General features: G+C 49.4%; 1 protein-coding gene across 1 annotated transcript in view; it reads left to right on the top strand.

Moving 5' to 3' along the window:
* Positions 1-13,991, top strand: part of mllt10 (MLLT10 histone lysine methyltransferase DOT1L cofactor) — a 59,075-nt gene that overhangs the window by 21,430 nt on the left and 23,654 nt on the right. Inside the window, exons 8-11 of the mRNA XM_036555458.1 lie at positions 957-1,046; positions 6,764-6,859; positions 7,192-7,498; positions 10,538-11,155. Coding sequence (XP_036411351.1) covers positions 957-1,046; positions 6,764-6,859; positions 7,192-7,498; positions 10,538-11,155 — 1,111 coding nt within the window. The remainder of the gene's footprint in view (positions 1-956; positions 1,047-6,763; positions 6,860-7,191; positions 7,499-10,537; positions 11,156-13,991) is intronic.

Here is a 13,991-nt window from a genome sequence, read left to right as displayed (position 1 = left end):
GCGGGTGCAGCCATCTCCACGCGAAAGGCAATAAGCTCTGTGGTGCGGCACATCCTTACGACTGAAATTTGAGTACAGTTGCAGGTGAATATGGCCCTCCCCAATTAATTGCTTTTTTGCTCTAGCCCAGAGTCGCTCCCTGTCTGAGGTAAGATGAACTTTGTGACATCAGTAAAATGTAACACCACTTACACGCTCAAATGAGACGCAGAGTCATTGGAGGAGCAGTGTACTGCGAGTCAGGATGTAGCTGATGTCAGCCTCGCCGCACGAGCCATTTTTGATGAGAGTGGAAATTACTCCTCGTGTTTGGTTAATTCAAGATAGGAAATAATGCAGAATAATAGCACTAACAAATACTGTAATGCTAAACATGGAAACTGATGATTGTCCTGCCATTTTCCCCACAGCCCTTATTTCGGAAAGCTTTGGGATAAATTAGAGCACATTGAATTTGTACGTATTTATTTTGTCTTACTAAATCGCATTTAGCCATCGAAGGCAGTTTTGCAGTTGAATGCAGCTACAGACATAAAACAGGAAGCTATAGCGGTTGATGGAGTGCTCTTTTTTTTTTTTTTTTCTCAAAGAAATCTGTCAGAGGATATTGTATTCCAGTTTCTTTTTGAGCACACTGGTCAGATTTTGTGGATAGCACATCTCCTGATGAACAACGAAGCAGCCGCTTTTGCGAAATGTAGTGCGTAGAATGGGAAGTGCAGTTGGGCGGGTGGGACGCAACTGTTTTGCAGCTGTTTTGCAACTCCTTTGCAGACACATCTACATGTTAGAGGTCCGGTCGCGAATGAGGAGTATTCTACTGTGCATCACCCCTAACAACATTTCTTGATGTTGTCCTCTTTGCTCTCTCTGTCTGAGTCATGGTTTTCTTTTATTGACGGGAAACACCACACAGATTTTTGACAGTAACTCAAAGTTCCTCTTTCACCTTTTAGAGAAGGAGCAAAGGCCGCAGTAGTAGGGCTCAAAGCTTAAGCGATTCTTCCTCTCACTCTTTGGATAAGCATCATGACAAGGATAAGAAGGTAAGGCAGTCTCCAGATCTACCCTACATCATGACTTGCCAGAGTGATATGCCCCTTTTTCATACAGTCAGACTCTGAAAATCGCATTCAAGAAAAATAGGCTCGATATGTTTTGTGGGGATGCATGTATCTGTTACTCGCAAGAACTACGTTTCTGACGGGAAGTTTTAGAGCTTAGTGTAGTATGTAGCATTCAGTATGATAGCAGTCTCTATGGCTGCGCTTTGAAAATGTAATCCCCAGGTTACATCTAGAAACACTCAAAAGCAAGTAATGGAACAATCACCCACTGTTCCACATCTGTTGCACTGCAGTTGAGCTAAGGAGGCCAAAATTACAGGAAAATCGTCTGTAAAGTCGTCAGTCAGCAGTCTGTTACGTTTAAGACACTATAAAATGTTGAATAATGAGTATTTTTAGCATTTCCATATTCCAGCAGTTTCCTTGAGAATGAGTAGCCGAACACATACCTGTCGGAACTTGAGCAGGGCCCTAGGTATTTCATTTCAAATGATGATGACGTTTGCCAGTTGCCTTCACAACTTGGCACATTACAGAAAAGTTGGCTAACCGCTATACTATGGATGCTACTGACCATTGCTGCAGTTTCACGTTAGTATTTCTCTTACACTTAACCTTTCTACTGAAAGGTTAGTCTGAGTACAATAGTAAAGTCGATGTAGTTTCATTCCTGTATTTTGGGTGCAGACCACTGTAAATGTAGATTAGCAACAGGAAAAAATATGTTCACCATATCAGCGTCTCTGAGATGAATAAAAGGGCATATCATCTCTCCCCCCTGTCATCGATACTCTTGACTCTGTCCCAGGCATCTCTTCTCACTGGCCATGAGTTTGCAACCCTCCGACTCAGAGTAGCCATTCCTCATTGATCTCTCTCTTTCCTGACTGGCTTATTCCCTCTTACTCATTGGATGAGACATCTCTGTTGTAACGAATCATTTCCCTCACTGTGATCACACTGATAGCTCAGCGAATATTTTCCCTCTGTAAAATTAGACTTAAGCCATGGGTAAATAAAACCTGGAGAAGCACCAGAATGCATGTTTTCCCCGTACGATTTGCTTAGAGGTTCTTTATTCAACCTGGTGAAAACAACAACAGAACCGAGCACCACATTCTGTACGCGCGTTCAGACATAATTACAGGGCAGAGGGTTCACTACAGGCAGAGTGGTCTCCCGGTAAGGGTCTTGCAAAGCTGAAAGAAAAGCTTCGGTGCTTCAGGAGTACACTGGACTTGTAAAGAAAGAGCACTCCGACATCTGTAGTTGAAAACCAGCCTCGAACCAGACCAGGCCTGCTTTGTGAACGAAACGCCAGTGTGCTCGTCTCTGCCCCTTTATTTTGATGAGGAGTTCCTCAAAAAAAAAATTCAGCCTGGGTGCGCACCATCCCACGCAGGTTACGGATGGGGAAAACCCCCCCCCTCTCCCCAGTCAAGGACGTGATGGCCCGCACGTCTGCAAGCCGCGGCCGGCCCAAAGCGAGGACTCGGCGCTCTCTCTTTTCACACGCGGGCCTTCCCGCCCGTGACTGTCAATCAGCGCGTCAGACCGTACCCTGCGCTGAGCCGAGCCCGCGGCCGGCGCGGAGGGGCCTGTCGATGAGCGCCGCGGCGGTCCCGCGCGCGTGCAGCGGGAGCGCGCCTTTACCCCGCGGCTCGAGTGCCTCCAGATTTATTCCTTTCACTCAGCCACTCCATCGGCCCCCAGCTTAAGGGATGATGAAAGGGGCTCGGAACGGGAACGCCACGCTGAATGAGACCCGTCGTGAGCGCTTTAGGATAAGACCACCGAGTCTGTAAATTTTGAGATAATATTGAATCAGCGTGAGCCTTACATTTGGGGCTGGGATCGTGTGAAATTATGAACGGGCTCGTCATGCAGACAGGATGTTTTTTTTTTTTTGCATTAGTCCCTTTGTGACCTCACAATAATGGTGAGCTGCCTGTGCACAAATTTGCATTCAAAGCCCTCATATTAAGAACTTGCATTCCCTGCTGGTGGAACCCCGTAGCAGACACTTGCTTTACAGGCAGAGTTCACAAAGAACCAAGACAAGTAGAACTTCAGCATGGGTGGTGTATCATACAGAGGGAAAGCTGGAGAGAGGTAATGAGCTCCCTCTTGCGCAAGAATATTTTTCATTGGTCAGCAGTGCCACAGATGTCGTCAGTTAAGGCCAATGAGCAGGGTCACACCCAAGAAACTGCCAATGACACCACTGAGTCTACCCCATGCACCCATAGTTCATTACTCACTTACTGACTGACATCCATGGTTCATCAGTTCAAAACAAGTGGTTTTTTTTTTTTTTTGCTCCCTGACAAAGGGGCTTTTACATGGGGGATTGCCCTTTTTCCGCTCAGGTTAATTATTGTCAGTAGAAATACACTGTTGTATGTACATTCGTATAGGTTGGCGGTTAGTGCAAGAAGTAGCACCATGGTTTAGTTACAGATATGGGGTTCGAACACGGACCTGGACCGCAGAATGCTCCCCTGCATTTTGCAAACACTTATACCTGCTTCCGATAAAAAGAAAGAGACGCTACAGGAAAGCGGAATTTGCTTTGAAGTTGCATATTCGGAGGCCTCGTAATCAAAGCTCAAATCACAGACGCGGCTTTTGTCCATTTTTTTTCTTCTTTTCTTGTTTCTCGTCTGATGCGGCTGTCAGCTTTGCTTTTCAGGGAATTCTAATTCCTGCCCGCGACTGCAAAGAGCATGACAAAATACTCATTCCCCATCTCTGCCTCGCCGCTGACTAGATTAGATTCCCCTCACTTCTCATACCCCAGCAGATGGAGGACTCGATGCCTCTGATCCAGGTTGGGGTCGGTCTCAGGCTGAGCAGACGGAGGGCATCGAATGCGAAGGGAGTGCCGTGGAAAAAACGCAACAGGCTTTGCGGAGATGAGCTAGCTTTTATAGAAACTGCTGCGGTAATGTCGGGGGGAGGAGGGGGGGTGTGTGGGGTGGGCAGATGATTTGGCCTAATTGAGATGTGTCATGTGACTGCATTTAATGATTGGCTAAAGGCTTATTAACATTTCCTCTAAATTCATTTGAGAACCCTCCAGTGAGCCTGTGCTTTACAGGAGGCCAGCGTGCTCCAGAACCCTCCTTCTGCTCCGCGTTTTCTGTTCTGTCCCGGCCACAGTGCCTCATTTACATTAACAAAGGCACCCATCCCCCCCCACTATCCCCCCCTCCCTGATCCACATTCCCCGGTCGAAGGTCAGGGGGCTCAGATGTATACTTAGCTAATTCCAAACCCCGGGGCCAAACAACAATGGAGGCTAAAAGCCTCTCCATTCTCAGGGAGTTCAGATGTGCGCAGGCAGCTAGGAAAATGGCATCTGCCAACGCAAAACATGTGTGGCTTATTATTCTTTTAGATTTTTTCCATTTCTAGATTTCCACCGACAACCTCTTTGTTTTTGGATAGTTTGTTTAGATATGCGATTTCCTTTGCAGCTCACATTGTCGTGGTCTGTTTTTATAGCGGAATGTTTTTCGGGGGTCAGGTTAAAAGGCTCTCAGAGACTCTTCCCCTACAGGAGATCCGGAGCGGGAGAGCATTTCTCTGTTCAGCTTGAAGGAAATTTCCCCCATTTGCCAGACCACCGCAGACAGTTATTAATTATGGTAATTACCTTTGTCGTGTGTACTCCGCCCTGTATAATACCTACCTGGGAAACGGTAAAAAACTGTTTTTCATTCTCAGTTTTATTTGGTCCGCACGCGCGAACGTAATATTGAGAAATAAAAACTAAAAACAAATTGATCTCTTACGGTTATTTATGTGGAGGTAAGTTTTAAATAAGCGCCATTTTCCTAATCATTGATTGCAACATACTACATCTGTAATGTATGGAAAAATCCATCCTCTTTCGTTGACAATTTGTAATTTTTGTATTTTTTGCACAGATTTGTGTAAGTGTTTTAGCTATCCATAAAGAAAGCTTTCCTCTGGTATTGCAGACAAAAAAACGTAAACAGCAATTTTCAGTGTTGGGGAAAAAAATCTGTGCTCGGAAAGAAAAATGCTAGATTGCGTTACTATCTTACGGCCCTGTAGCTGGAGCCATGGATTGCCTTTTGTGTGTCCCGTTAATTCCTGGCTGTTCGTGTTCACGTCTGCACGGACAGCGTGCTGTGGTGGTTGGGGGGGGGTGGTCCCTCGGCAGTTTTCCCGAGGAAGCTTAGACGGAGGAGGGGAACCCCGGTGATTCTGAGCTGGGGGGATTTAGGAATTAACCCGGAGGAGAATGTCACCCTGCCAGCCTAGCAACAGCAGCGGCAGTCCAGTCCCATTTACACACGGGCCCTGGCCCCAGTCACGGTCTTCCGTTTATCGAAGCCCACCGTACTTCACACGCTGCACTTATCTGATGCTCAGCAGAAGCTGATACGAGGGTGGGGTGGGGTGGGGCACCTCCCTCCTACCAAACTTGAGGAACTGAGGAGTCCCAATTACAGCAGCACTGTATTGCAATTATGCCGGTTGCTTCAAATACAACAACAGTCTCTGCCTTTACATTAAAAGTAAATTGTGGGTACAGGAGAATAAATGAAGAGAGCCTCTCAACCAGCATGCCGCTGTGCACTCACAGGTGTACTTCAGCAGTAGTAACTATTACTTAAATGAATACAAAATGCAAATTGACCCTGGTGTTATTTCTGTCTTATGCAAATGGGCCTTTTCTAATGTTGGCGATTTTCTTAGTGTTCGGTGGTATGGAAGCATGCAGCTGGCCATGTTTTTATTACAAATCCTTGATATGAAATACTCGCCAGAATAGGAGAATGTTTCAGTAACAGAAAGCATAAATTCCTCTACAGCGTAGAAGCGGACTTTTCCCTTCTCGTCCGAGCGCAGGTTTCACGGGCCCGCTCTCAGCACCTGGACACAAAGCTGAGCTGCTCTCAGCTGCGGTTGAAAGGACCTTGTGGCAGTGGAGACGGGGACGCGGTGGCTGAGGGAAGGGCTGGGGACGGCCGAGGCTGGTGCAGGGAGCGGCGCGGTGGCAAACGTGCGAATATGTTTCTCCCCGCGTTTTTCTGGATCGCTGCATATTTTCACAGCTCCGGTCTGAAAATTAGAAACGGGTCAGACGGCGGCGCGTGAAAGGAGTGTGAAGTGTAAATTCATTCACACCCGCCCCTGGTGGAAATTGAGTTCCGCAGAGAGCGGCGGACCCCCCCCCCTCCCCCCCGTGGCAGGCACACAGCGGGCGGCACGGCTCCACTGCCACATGGCCAGGGAGGCGGCCCCACTGCAGGGCGGTGACATCATCCTCGGAGACGAGTGGCCTCCGAAACACGTCTCCGTCGCGTGGATAACGGGCAGTCGAGAAGCAATCCGCTTGGCATTGTGTTTGAAAGTCATTACACGGGCATAGTATTATGCCGCTGGTTAATGATGCCGAAGGCACCAACGAGCTTGGGGGTAATCAAAACACTGTCATGTCAGCACATGACAGAATTTTCTCTGTCTACGTTACCTTTTTTTTCCCTTCCTTCCTCCGATTTCGTTTGCTGGGGGGGGTCAGAGTGCTGCAGTGAAATCCTCCTCCCTTTGTCGGAGTCCTTGCAGCTGCAGGCTCGGAGTGTGGTCGTGACCCTCTCAGCGGCCCAGATGCGCCGTCTTCACTGACTCGTTCCGCTGTTTTTCTGTGCGTCTCCCCTCAGAAACACAAAGACCGAGACAGACACAAACCAAAGTACAAGCGGGTGTCCGAGCCCTCTCCCGCGCTGGTGCCAGCCCTGATGGTCAGCTCGGAAAAGGTAAGCGCATCCTCGCGTTCCTCTCGCCACCTCTGCGTCGGAACGGAATAGACTGTGTGTAAATTTGAAAGCTGCTCTGCTTGCATTCGATTGGAGCTACAGCAGTGTGTTGAACACTCCCCCCCCCCCGCGCTGTAAATAAATTGAAATCCATGATGAGGTTGATTTGCTGCTGTGTAAGGGAGGAAGGGGAAAGCGGTTGCTAGGGAAGGAAGCGGAGGGTGGAAATTTCCAAGGGTTTCCACAGGCGGGCTCCGGCGCGACCCTGCTGCTGCGTGCGGTCTACGGTCCCGATGTGAGCGTGTTTTCCTCCCCCCCCCTCCTCTGTTCAGACTTACAGCGGCGGCGGCAGCGCGGCGGCGGCGGCGGCGGCGGTGTCCGCCTCGCAGAAGCGCCTGGACGACACCGCGGGCCGCTTCACCAACGCCAACTTCCAGGAGGTGCCCGCTCACCCCGGGGGCAGCTCCAAGGACGCGGGCCCGGCCGATGGCAAGGGCGCGGAGGGCAAGGGCAGGAGGGCGGGCGGCCATGGCTCAGGCCAGCGGGGGCGCAAGTCGGCTCCGGGGAAACCTCCTCTCCCCGCCGCGGACCTGACGGCGCCCGCCGCCATCTCCTCCTCCAGCAGCCCCTTTCAGCAAGGTAGGAGCGGGCCTGGGGGCGGGGCGGGGTGTGTTTACAGACCAGTGTAAACAAGCTTGCGAATTCCAGAGGCGGCAGCTACCGGCAAGTCAAGTCAATAAAAACTTTACCGCACTCACCCTCAGTCTCTCCTCGGTGATAGCACTACACCCTCCCCCCACTCCCAAATTTAAATAGTCATGTCAGTGAATGGCTGAAGCCTGCCAGCACAGCACAGACACAGTGTTTTCTGTGTGCGCCGGATGAGGGAGTGTGTCCGCAACAGGGCCTGGAAACTGTCCAGAGAAAGTAATCGTGACGCGCAGTTCGAGATAACGCCGCCGCCCGGCTGCGAGACGCTAATCGGCGCCCAGGCCGGGAGCCCCTCCGGGGGAGGGGAGGCGGGTCACCTGCCACAGGCCTTGCAGAGGTCAGCCGGTGGGCGGGACTAACCGCGAAAACATGCCCCCTGCTCCCGCACTATCAGCGCCGGCAGGCCCCCGATGGAGATATCCAAGCGCCTGCTCTGTCTGGACCGGCAGCCATAACTCACATCTGAAAGAAAAATGATGTCTGGAGCTGTCTCGGTGGGGGGAGGGGGGGATGATGTAAGCTTGTAAGATGTCTGCCTTTTCAGCAGGCTGTGGAGGGGGGGGGGGGGCGCGAGTGGTGCCCTTGTGCTGCGGTTACATCAGGGGGGCAGAGCTCGTCCTGCCTTGTTGTGGCAGCGGTTTTATGTCGAACGCGGTGCTGTAATGCGGAGCACATGTCTGTTTAAAGAGGACCGTGCGGTTGCGAAAGCGTGGCTTCTAGAGAGTGGCCGCGTTGCACGCGAGGTGGAATTCCGGAGGCGGGGCGAAGCTCTTGCCCAATAAAACCGGTCACGTCGCTGTCAAACCGGTCCCTGCGGCACACACACGAGCGACACGTACACACCTCTCTCCTGCCAAACCGCTCCGAGCAGGAATCCCACTCTGTCTCCATTGTAGAAAGCAGAGAGAAAGGCAGGTCGTCAGTGCGCTGGTCTGCAGTTCCAGGTCTCCCGTTGGGCTCTCTTCGAGTTTATATAACTCCACTGCCCAGATGGCAGGTTAGTCAGGTTAGAGCTTGCTGCACAGTGCTGGGAGTGGATTGGCTGCAGAAGTGGCAGGCAGTAAGAGGAAAGGGAAGAAGGACCTCAGCCTGTCGTTGCCGGGGCTCTCTTGCGGTTCGTATGCTCTTGTTTTGGTTTGTCTTTCTTTTAAACGCCCCTCCCCCCCGTCCTTGACTTGTTTAAGGGTGTGGAGAGTCAGGTAGAAGAAATGGAAAGGTTGTAAAATTGGGAAGAGATGCGCTGACAGCTCCCAGCCACAGCTGTGAAAACATGTGGGGTTGCAGCGGCAAGTCTCTGAAGGGGAGGGATGTTCAGGGGCTTTCATTCAGTCTTAACTGTCAGCTGATCCCAGGCCAGTTCACATCGCTACTCCAAAGGGATGTCACTGCTTGTTCATCTGGGTGCATAATACTGAATCCTGAGAGAGCTTTGTGGGCTCCTACGTCATAAGCGCTTATATTTGGTAGTGAAGTTGCATACTGGAGTCTGCTATCCCTTGTTAGCCAGATACTATGAAACGTACTAGCTGCGTTTTACACGAGCACAGTAATAGTATTCTCAGGCAGGGGCTTTCGGGTCTAAAAATAAATAAATAAAATGGTAACATGGGTACCTTAAGCAATGTGGCGTAACAGCTAGGGCTGTCAATATTTTCCGATTGTACATTGAAAATATTTAGTCATTTGTCAAATACATGGTGTACCTTTTCCACGTGCGCCCCTTTTCCAGGTCGCTTTGCTGACAGACAGAAGCACTGTATGTGACTAGGATAGCCTGTTATGAAGAGACACATAATGAAGCATGATAACCTTAGTGTCAAGATGTGATGTGTTGATGGCATGATCACAGTTTGTCAGTTTTCTGAACATTTATATCACGACAGCAGCAGTGTACATCTTATCATATTTCATGAAATTAAACATTTTCATATGACACATTCAAGGTGAAAAAGTTATACTTAGTACTTAAATGACTTTTTTTAATTAAATTTACTGATACCTGTCTAGAATATCTTCATTCAGTGCACAACAGGAAATGACTGAACTTGCTATTTATGAGTCTCCATTACCGTGTAGGTGTCTTTACAGAAACCTTGTAGAGATTAAAAAAAAAAAAACAACTGAGGTTGCCAAACCAAAGACTTAATAAACAGGATCTTGCCCAAGAACAAATTTCTTAAAATTTAAGAAAGTTTAACAAAAGTAAATTTACCGTGAAACATCCTCAATTGAAGTGATGAAAGTGCTGTTTAAAAACTAAATTTTTAATTAAAATTGTGATCGTCACTGTTCGTATTTTAATCATGTTCTATAGTAATGATTAAAGAAAAGTTTTTTTTTTTTTAAGAGTTTAAGTCTTGACAGGCCAGATTAATACATGCAGCAGCAAACTAGTTATGGCAACTGCACAGTGATAACTAATGTAATAATCTATAAAACTACAGGTAGCTATCACAATGATAATTGAATGCACTACAAGCTTGGTCCTTTTGGCAAAGAGTCTGAAAACCATTTAGAAGGCTAAGTTGCGACTAGTTTTAAATAATGGCCACATCAAGGTGTGTGGAAATCTCTGGAAGGGATTTACTGTCCTGACTGTTTTCTCTCTGTGGATTCTTTCTGAGAAGAGTGAGGGTTGGGTAATGGTTGACAAAACAGGAAATCTTGACAGCCCTGCCCAGGCAGTTATAACTGCTGTGTAGCAACAGAGGCTGTACGGTGTCTCTGGTGTTACCACACACATTGGGAGGAAAGTGAGAGGGGGGTGGGGTGTGAGATGTGCGGGCCCAGCAGACACGGTGGAGTTCGTCATTAACATGCCTATGGAGCCGGTCTGGCCTGACAACTCCTCAGCTGTGATGTTCCTGCCACCTGTCCAGTCGCCAGTTCAAGCGTGGAGGTTTTTTTTGTCTCGGTTATAATGCTTATTACGCAATAAGGAGTTGCTGCTGATTCTCTTTCCCTCAGGTCTCCTGCTGGGGAGCAGTGGGAAGTCATCCTCAGGTGGTTCAGCGAACCCGCCCGGCCAGGAGTTCCTGAGCTTCTCTGAGCCGAGCCTGCGCAACGAGTCTTCGTTCGGGCGCTGCCTGCCCAAGGCGGCCGGGGACAATGGAGCCGGCGAAGGTGTGGTCACCCTGACCACCTTTGGGTCTCTGATGTCCCCGGTGCCCAGCTCCACCTCTGCAAGCGCCAAGCACTATGAGAACTGCCACCTGGCGGGCGAGCCGGGCGGCCTGGCGCCGGCGGGTTACAAGCGGCCCCAGGCCTCGGGCGCGGGGGGGCCGGGTGCTGAGGAGGCCGCCAAGGGCAAGAAGCGCCGCTGCAACTGGAGGAACCGCTACGGGCCTTGCCGGTCCCGGGACCTGCCAGAGCTGGCTGGCCACCCTCCCGTGCCCTCGTCCTCCTCCTCCTCTTCCTCCTCCCCCTCCCCCTCCTCCAGCGCAAGCTCCATGCCTGGCCGCGCTAACCCTGCTAACGGAAACGGCGGCGGGTCCGGGACCGGGGCTGGGATCCAGAAGTCTCCCTCTCTCCTCAGGAATGGAAGTTTACAGAGCCTAAGTGTCAGCTCCTCCCCTGCGGGACCAGGTAGGCGCCCCCCTGCCCCACACGCGCTCACCCACATATGTACAGGAGAGGGAAGGTCACCCCAATGTGGTGTTAGAGGTGTAGTGCTTCATTTTATATGAACTATGTACTGTAAACCATGTAGTTATGTACTCCTATTATTATGATTGCCAGTATAAGGGCATTTGTTTGCAGAGGCCTTTGTTTTCACAGATGAAGAAGCTGATATGCATTGCCAGGTTGATAGCAAATGTGATATGTAAATACTTCAGTGACTGCAGCTTTGCTGCAGGAAGTGATTGTTACACATTTAACGAAGTATCACCTGTGTTAACCCTCATAAAAGGAGGCTGTAATGAATGCACTGGTAAAACTCGTCACCGAAAACATAAGCTCTCTCTCTTTTGGAAATGATTGGATTGTGCTGTGTGTGCGAGATCACAGAAACAAGTGTGTTCTCCATGCCCTGAGGCATATTCCTGTATTTTTGCATTCGCCTGCAACCTGCAGTGTGCACAAAATTTTGTTAGGTGGCAAAGTAAGAGGTCCAAAGCAGTGTTGGGAGTCACCTGTACTCATTGATAATGTTATTTGAGAAAGCACAGAAAATACCATTTTCTGGATGCTAAAAACACTGTAAAGACAAAAGAGGTGGTAAACTTAAGGTAATTAGTGGACTAACAGTCTTGTTACTAAATTTCATCCAAGCAAAACGCCCTTAGCCGTAGCTAGTTGTGAGTTACAAGTTCATGTTTAATTAAGAAGACTCCCTCTGTTGTGAGTGACAATATTAAACGTAGCTGAAGCATTATTGTCTGTATCTGATGAAGTGTGCCCTGCGGGGAGGAGAGACGTTGATGACTCGTCCTTGTGGCAGGTGGTTGAGATCTGTGTATCTTTCCTCCATTTTTTAGCAAGCAAGCGAGAAAATGATCGTTTTTATGATGACTTTTTTACTTTCTTTTACGACTTTGGGCCCTCAAAGGCAAAGCAATGTTATTTTTGCCCTCTTTTCCACATGTGTTTCCCCACAGTAACATTTCATAAACTCTGACCGCATTCAGGAGAAAACATAGAACCATCCTGTTGCCATCTGGCACAACAGGCAGAGCTGTGACATCATCACGTGCAGAACCACCCTAGGAGAGAACGGGCTGAGGGAAAAGGCTGCTTTTCTGAATGATCTCGGCGCGGTGACAGCGATCGCTTGCGGTCGCCGTTGGATTATGCTGCTCGAGCTAAAAGCTAAAAGCGAAGACAAAGGTGTCCGATGACCCTTCCATTGACGCTTCTGGGGCTTTTGCTGTGTACAGTGCTGTCCTGCTTGAAACTAGAGCTGTAGAGAGTGGGTAGCAGGGTTTGGCCTGGTTTTATTTGAAAGAGGAGCACAGATTAGGGGGTTTGGAATTATCAGGGTGTATTGCTTATTGGAGCTGCAGAAAAAAAGCAGAAGCTGAGGGATGGCGTTTTGCAGTATTATTTGACGGCGTTTGTTGGCTGTCTCTGTCAGCTCACACCCCCCCCTTGCAAAGCAAAGAGCCACTGCACCCAGCAGCTTGTGTTTGTTGTCATGGGAGCTTGTTTAACTAGTAGCTGGTCAAAGTGCCTCTGCTGTCTCCTTCCTTGTGTGCCTCTGATCAAGAGTCTTGACTTGTGTCTCCCCGTTGAACCTCCGCTGCGACAGACATTAACCTTCGGAGTCAAACGGGGGGGGGGGAAAAAGAGTCCATAGCAGCCAATTAGTTCAAATTCATTTGTTCCTCCCTGTTGGTTGTTTTGGCAGAGGGATCCTCACGAGGCGGCCAGCCTTGCTCAGCAGTGTAAGGCAGTGATTGGAAATGCCCTGACACCTACTGGCCTTACCTCTGCACTGCGGCTCGGTTTGGGGAGATGAGAGGCCTTCCCGGCCTGACGCTCACACAAACATCGCACGCAGGCAACAGCACACTCATATGCTCCCCTATTTGAATGTACACAGTCACCCACTCAGAAACACAAGCCCTAAAACAGTGGCTTGTGTTCCTCTGTTGACTGATTCTTAAATTCTTACATGAGTTTATCATGTGAGGATACCCTTTTATCCCTTGTTGATCCCATTTAGGATCCTGAAAAGGCTGCGCATAGTTAGTAGTACTAGTACTAAGTTGTACTAGTGTAAATTTGTAGCGGCAACATGCGGTGTCACCAGCTCGCTTACACAGAGTCCCCGGCACACCGGTCTGCTGCGGCGCTGCTCTCCCCCAACCCCCTTTCATCTGGCAGCGTGTTGCCAGGCAACAACATCAACACTCCAGAGCTCCCAGATGAGAAGTGGCAGGGAGGGCTGTGGAGGCACCTCACCTCTGGTGCCCTGCCTGGAGCTGTCTCCACCCACCTTCTTCTCCTCTCCCACCCTCTGCCCCTCCCTCCCTCTCTCTGTCTCTCCTTTCTCTCGCTTGGTGCGCTATCAGTACTTTTGCGATTGTTTGGAACGGTCCCCCCTCACCTGTTGCTGTCCTTTGGTAAGACTGTAAATATTTAGCCAGGGTTAATGCACGGCAGTAATGGAGTCCACCGACCCATTTATCTTTCTCTCCCAGAATGCCGCTTGTCACTTTTTTTGAGGAATGATGGTTTTATCAGGCCAGGCCCTGGGGCCCATTATTAAAGGCAAACATTCATCTTGCTAGAGGTGGCATAAGACTTTTATGGGGTGCTGTTCTTGTAAGAGGGGGAAAAAAAGATTTGGGGTGGTAAAGCAATATTTATCTGATATGAGGGGTTAGTGGAGGGTGAACTAGTTGTCAAGAATGTTCATTGTGTAACTTGTTCTGTAAGCTGTCTAAAGAATAATGTATTTGGTTGCTAGCTGCATTTA

The sequence above is a fragment of the Megalops cyprinoides genome, chromosome 2, assembly GCF_013368585.1.
Source record: "Megalops cyprinoides isolate fMegCyp1 chromosome 2, fMegCyp1.pri, whole genome shotgun sequence".
Classification (NCBI taxonomy): Eukaryota; Metazoa; Chordata; class Actinopteri; order Elopiformes; family Megalopidae; genus Megalops; species Megalops cyprinoides.
This window is presented reverse-complemented; position numbering and strand designations above follow the sequence as displayed.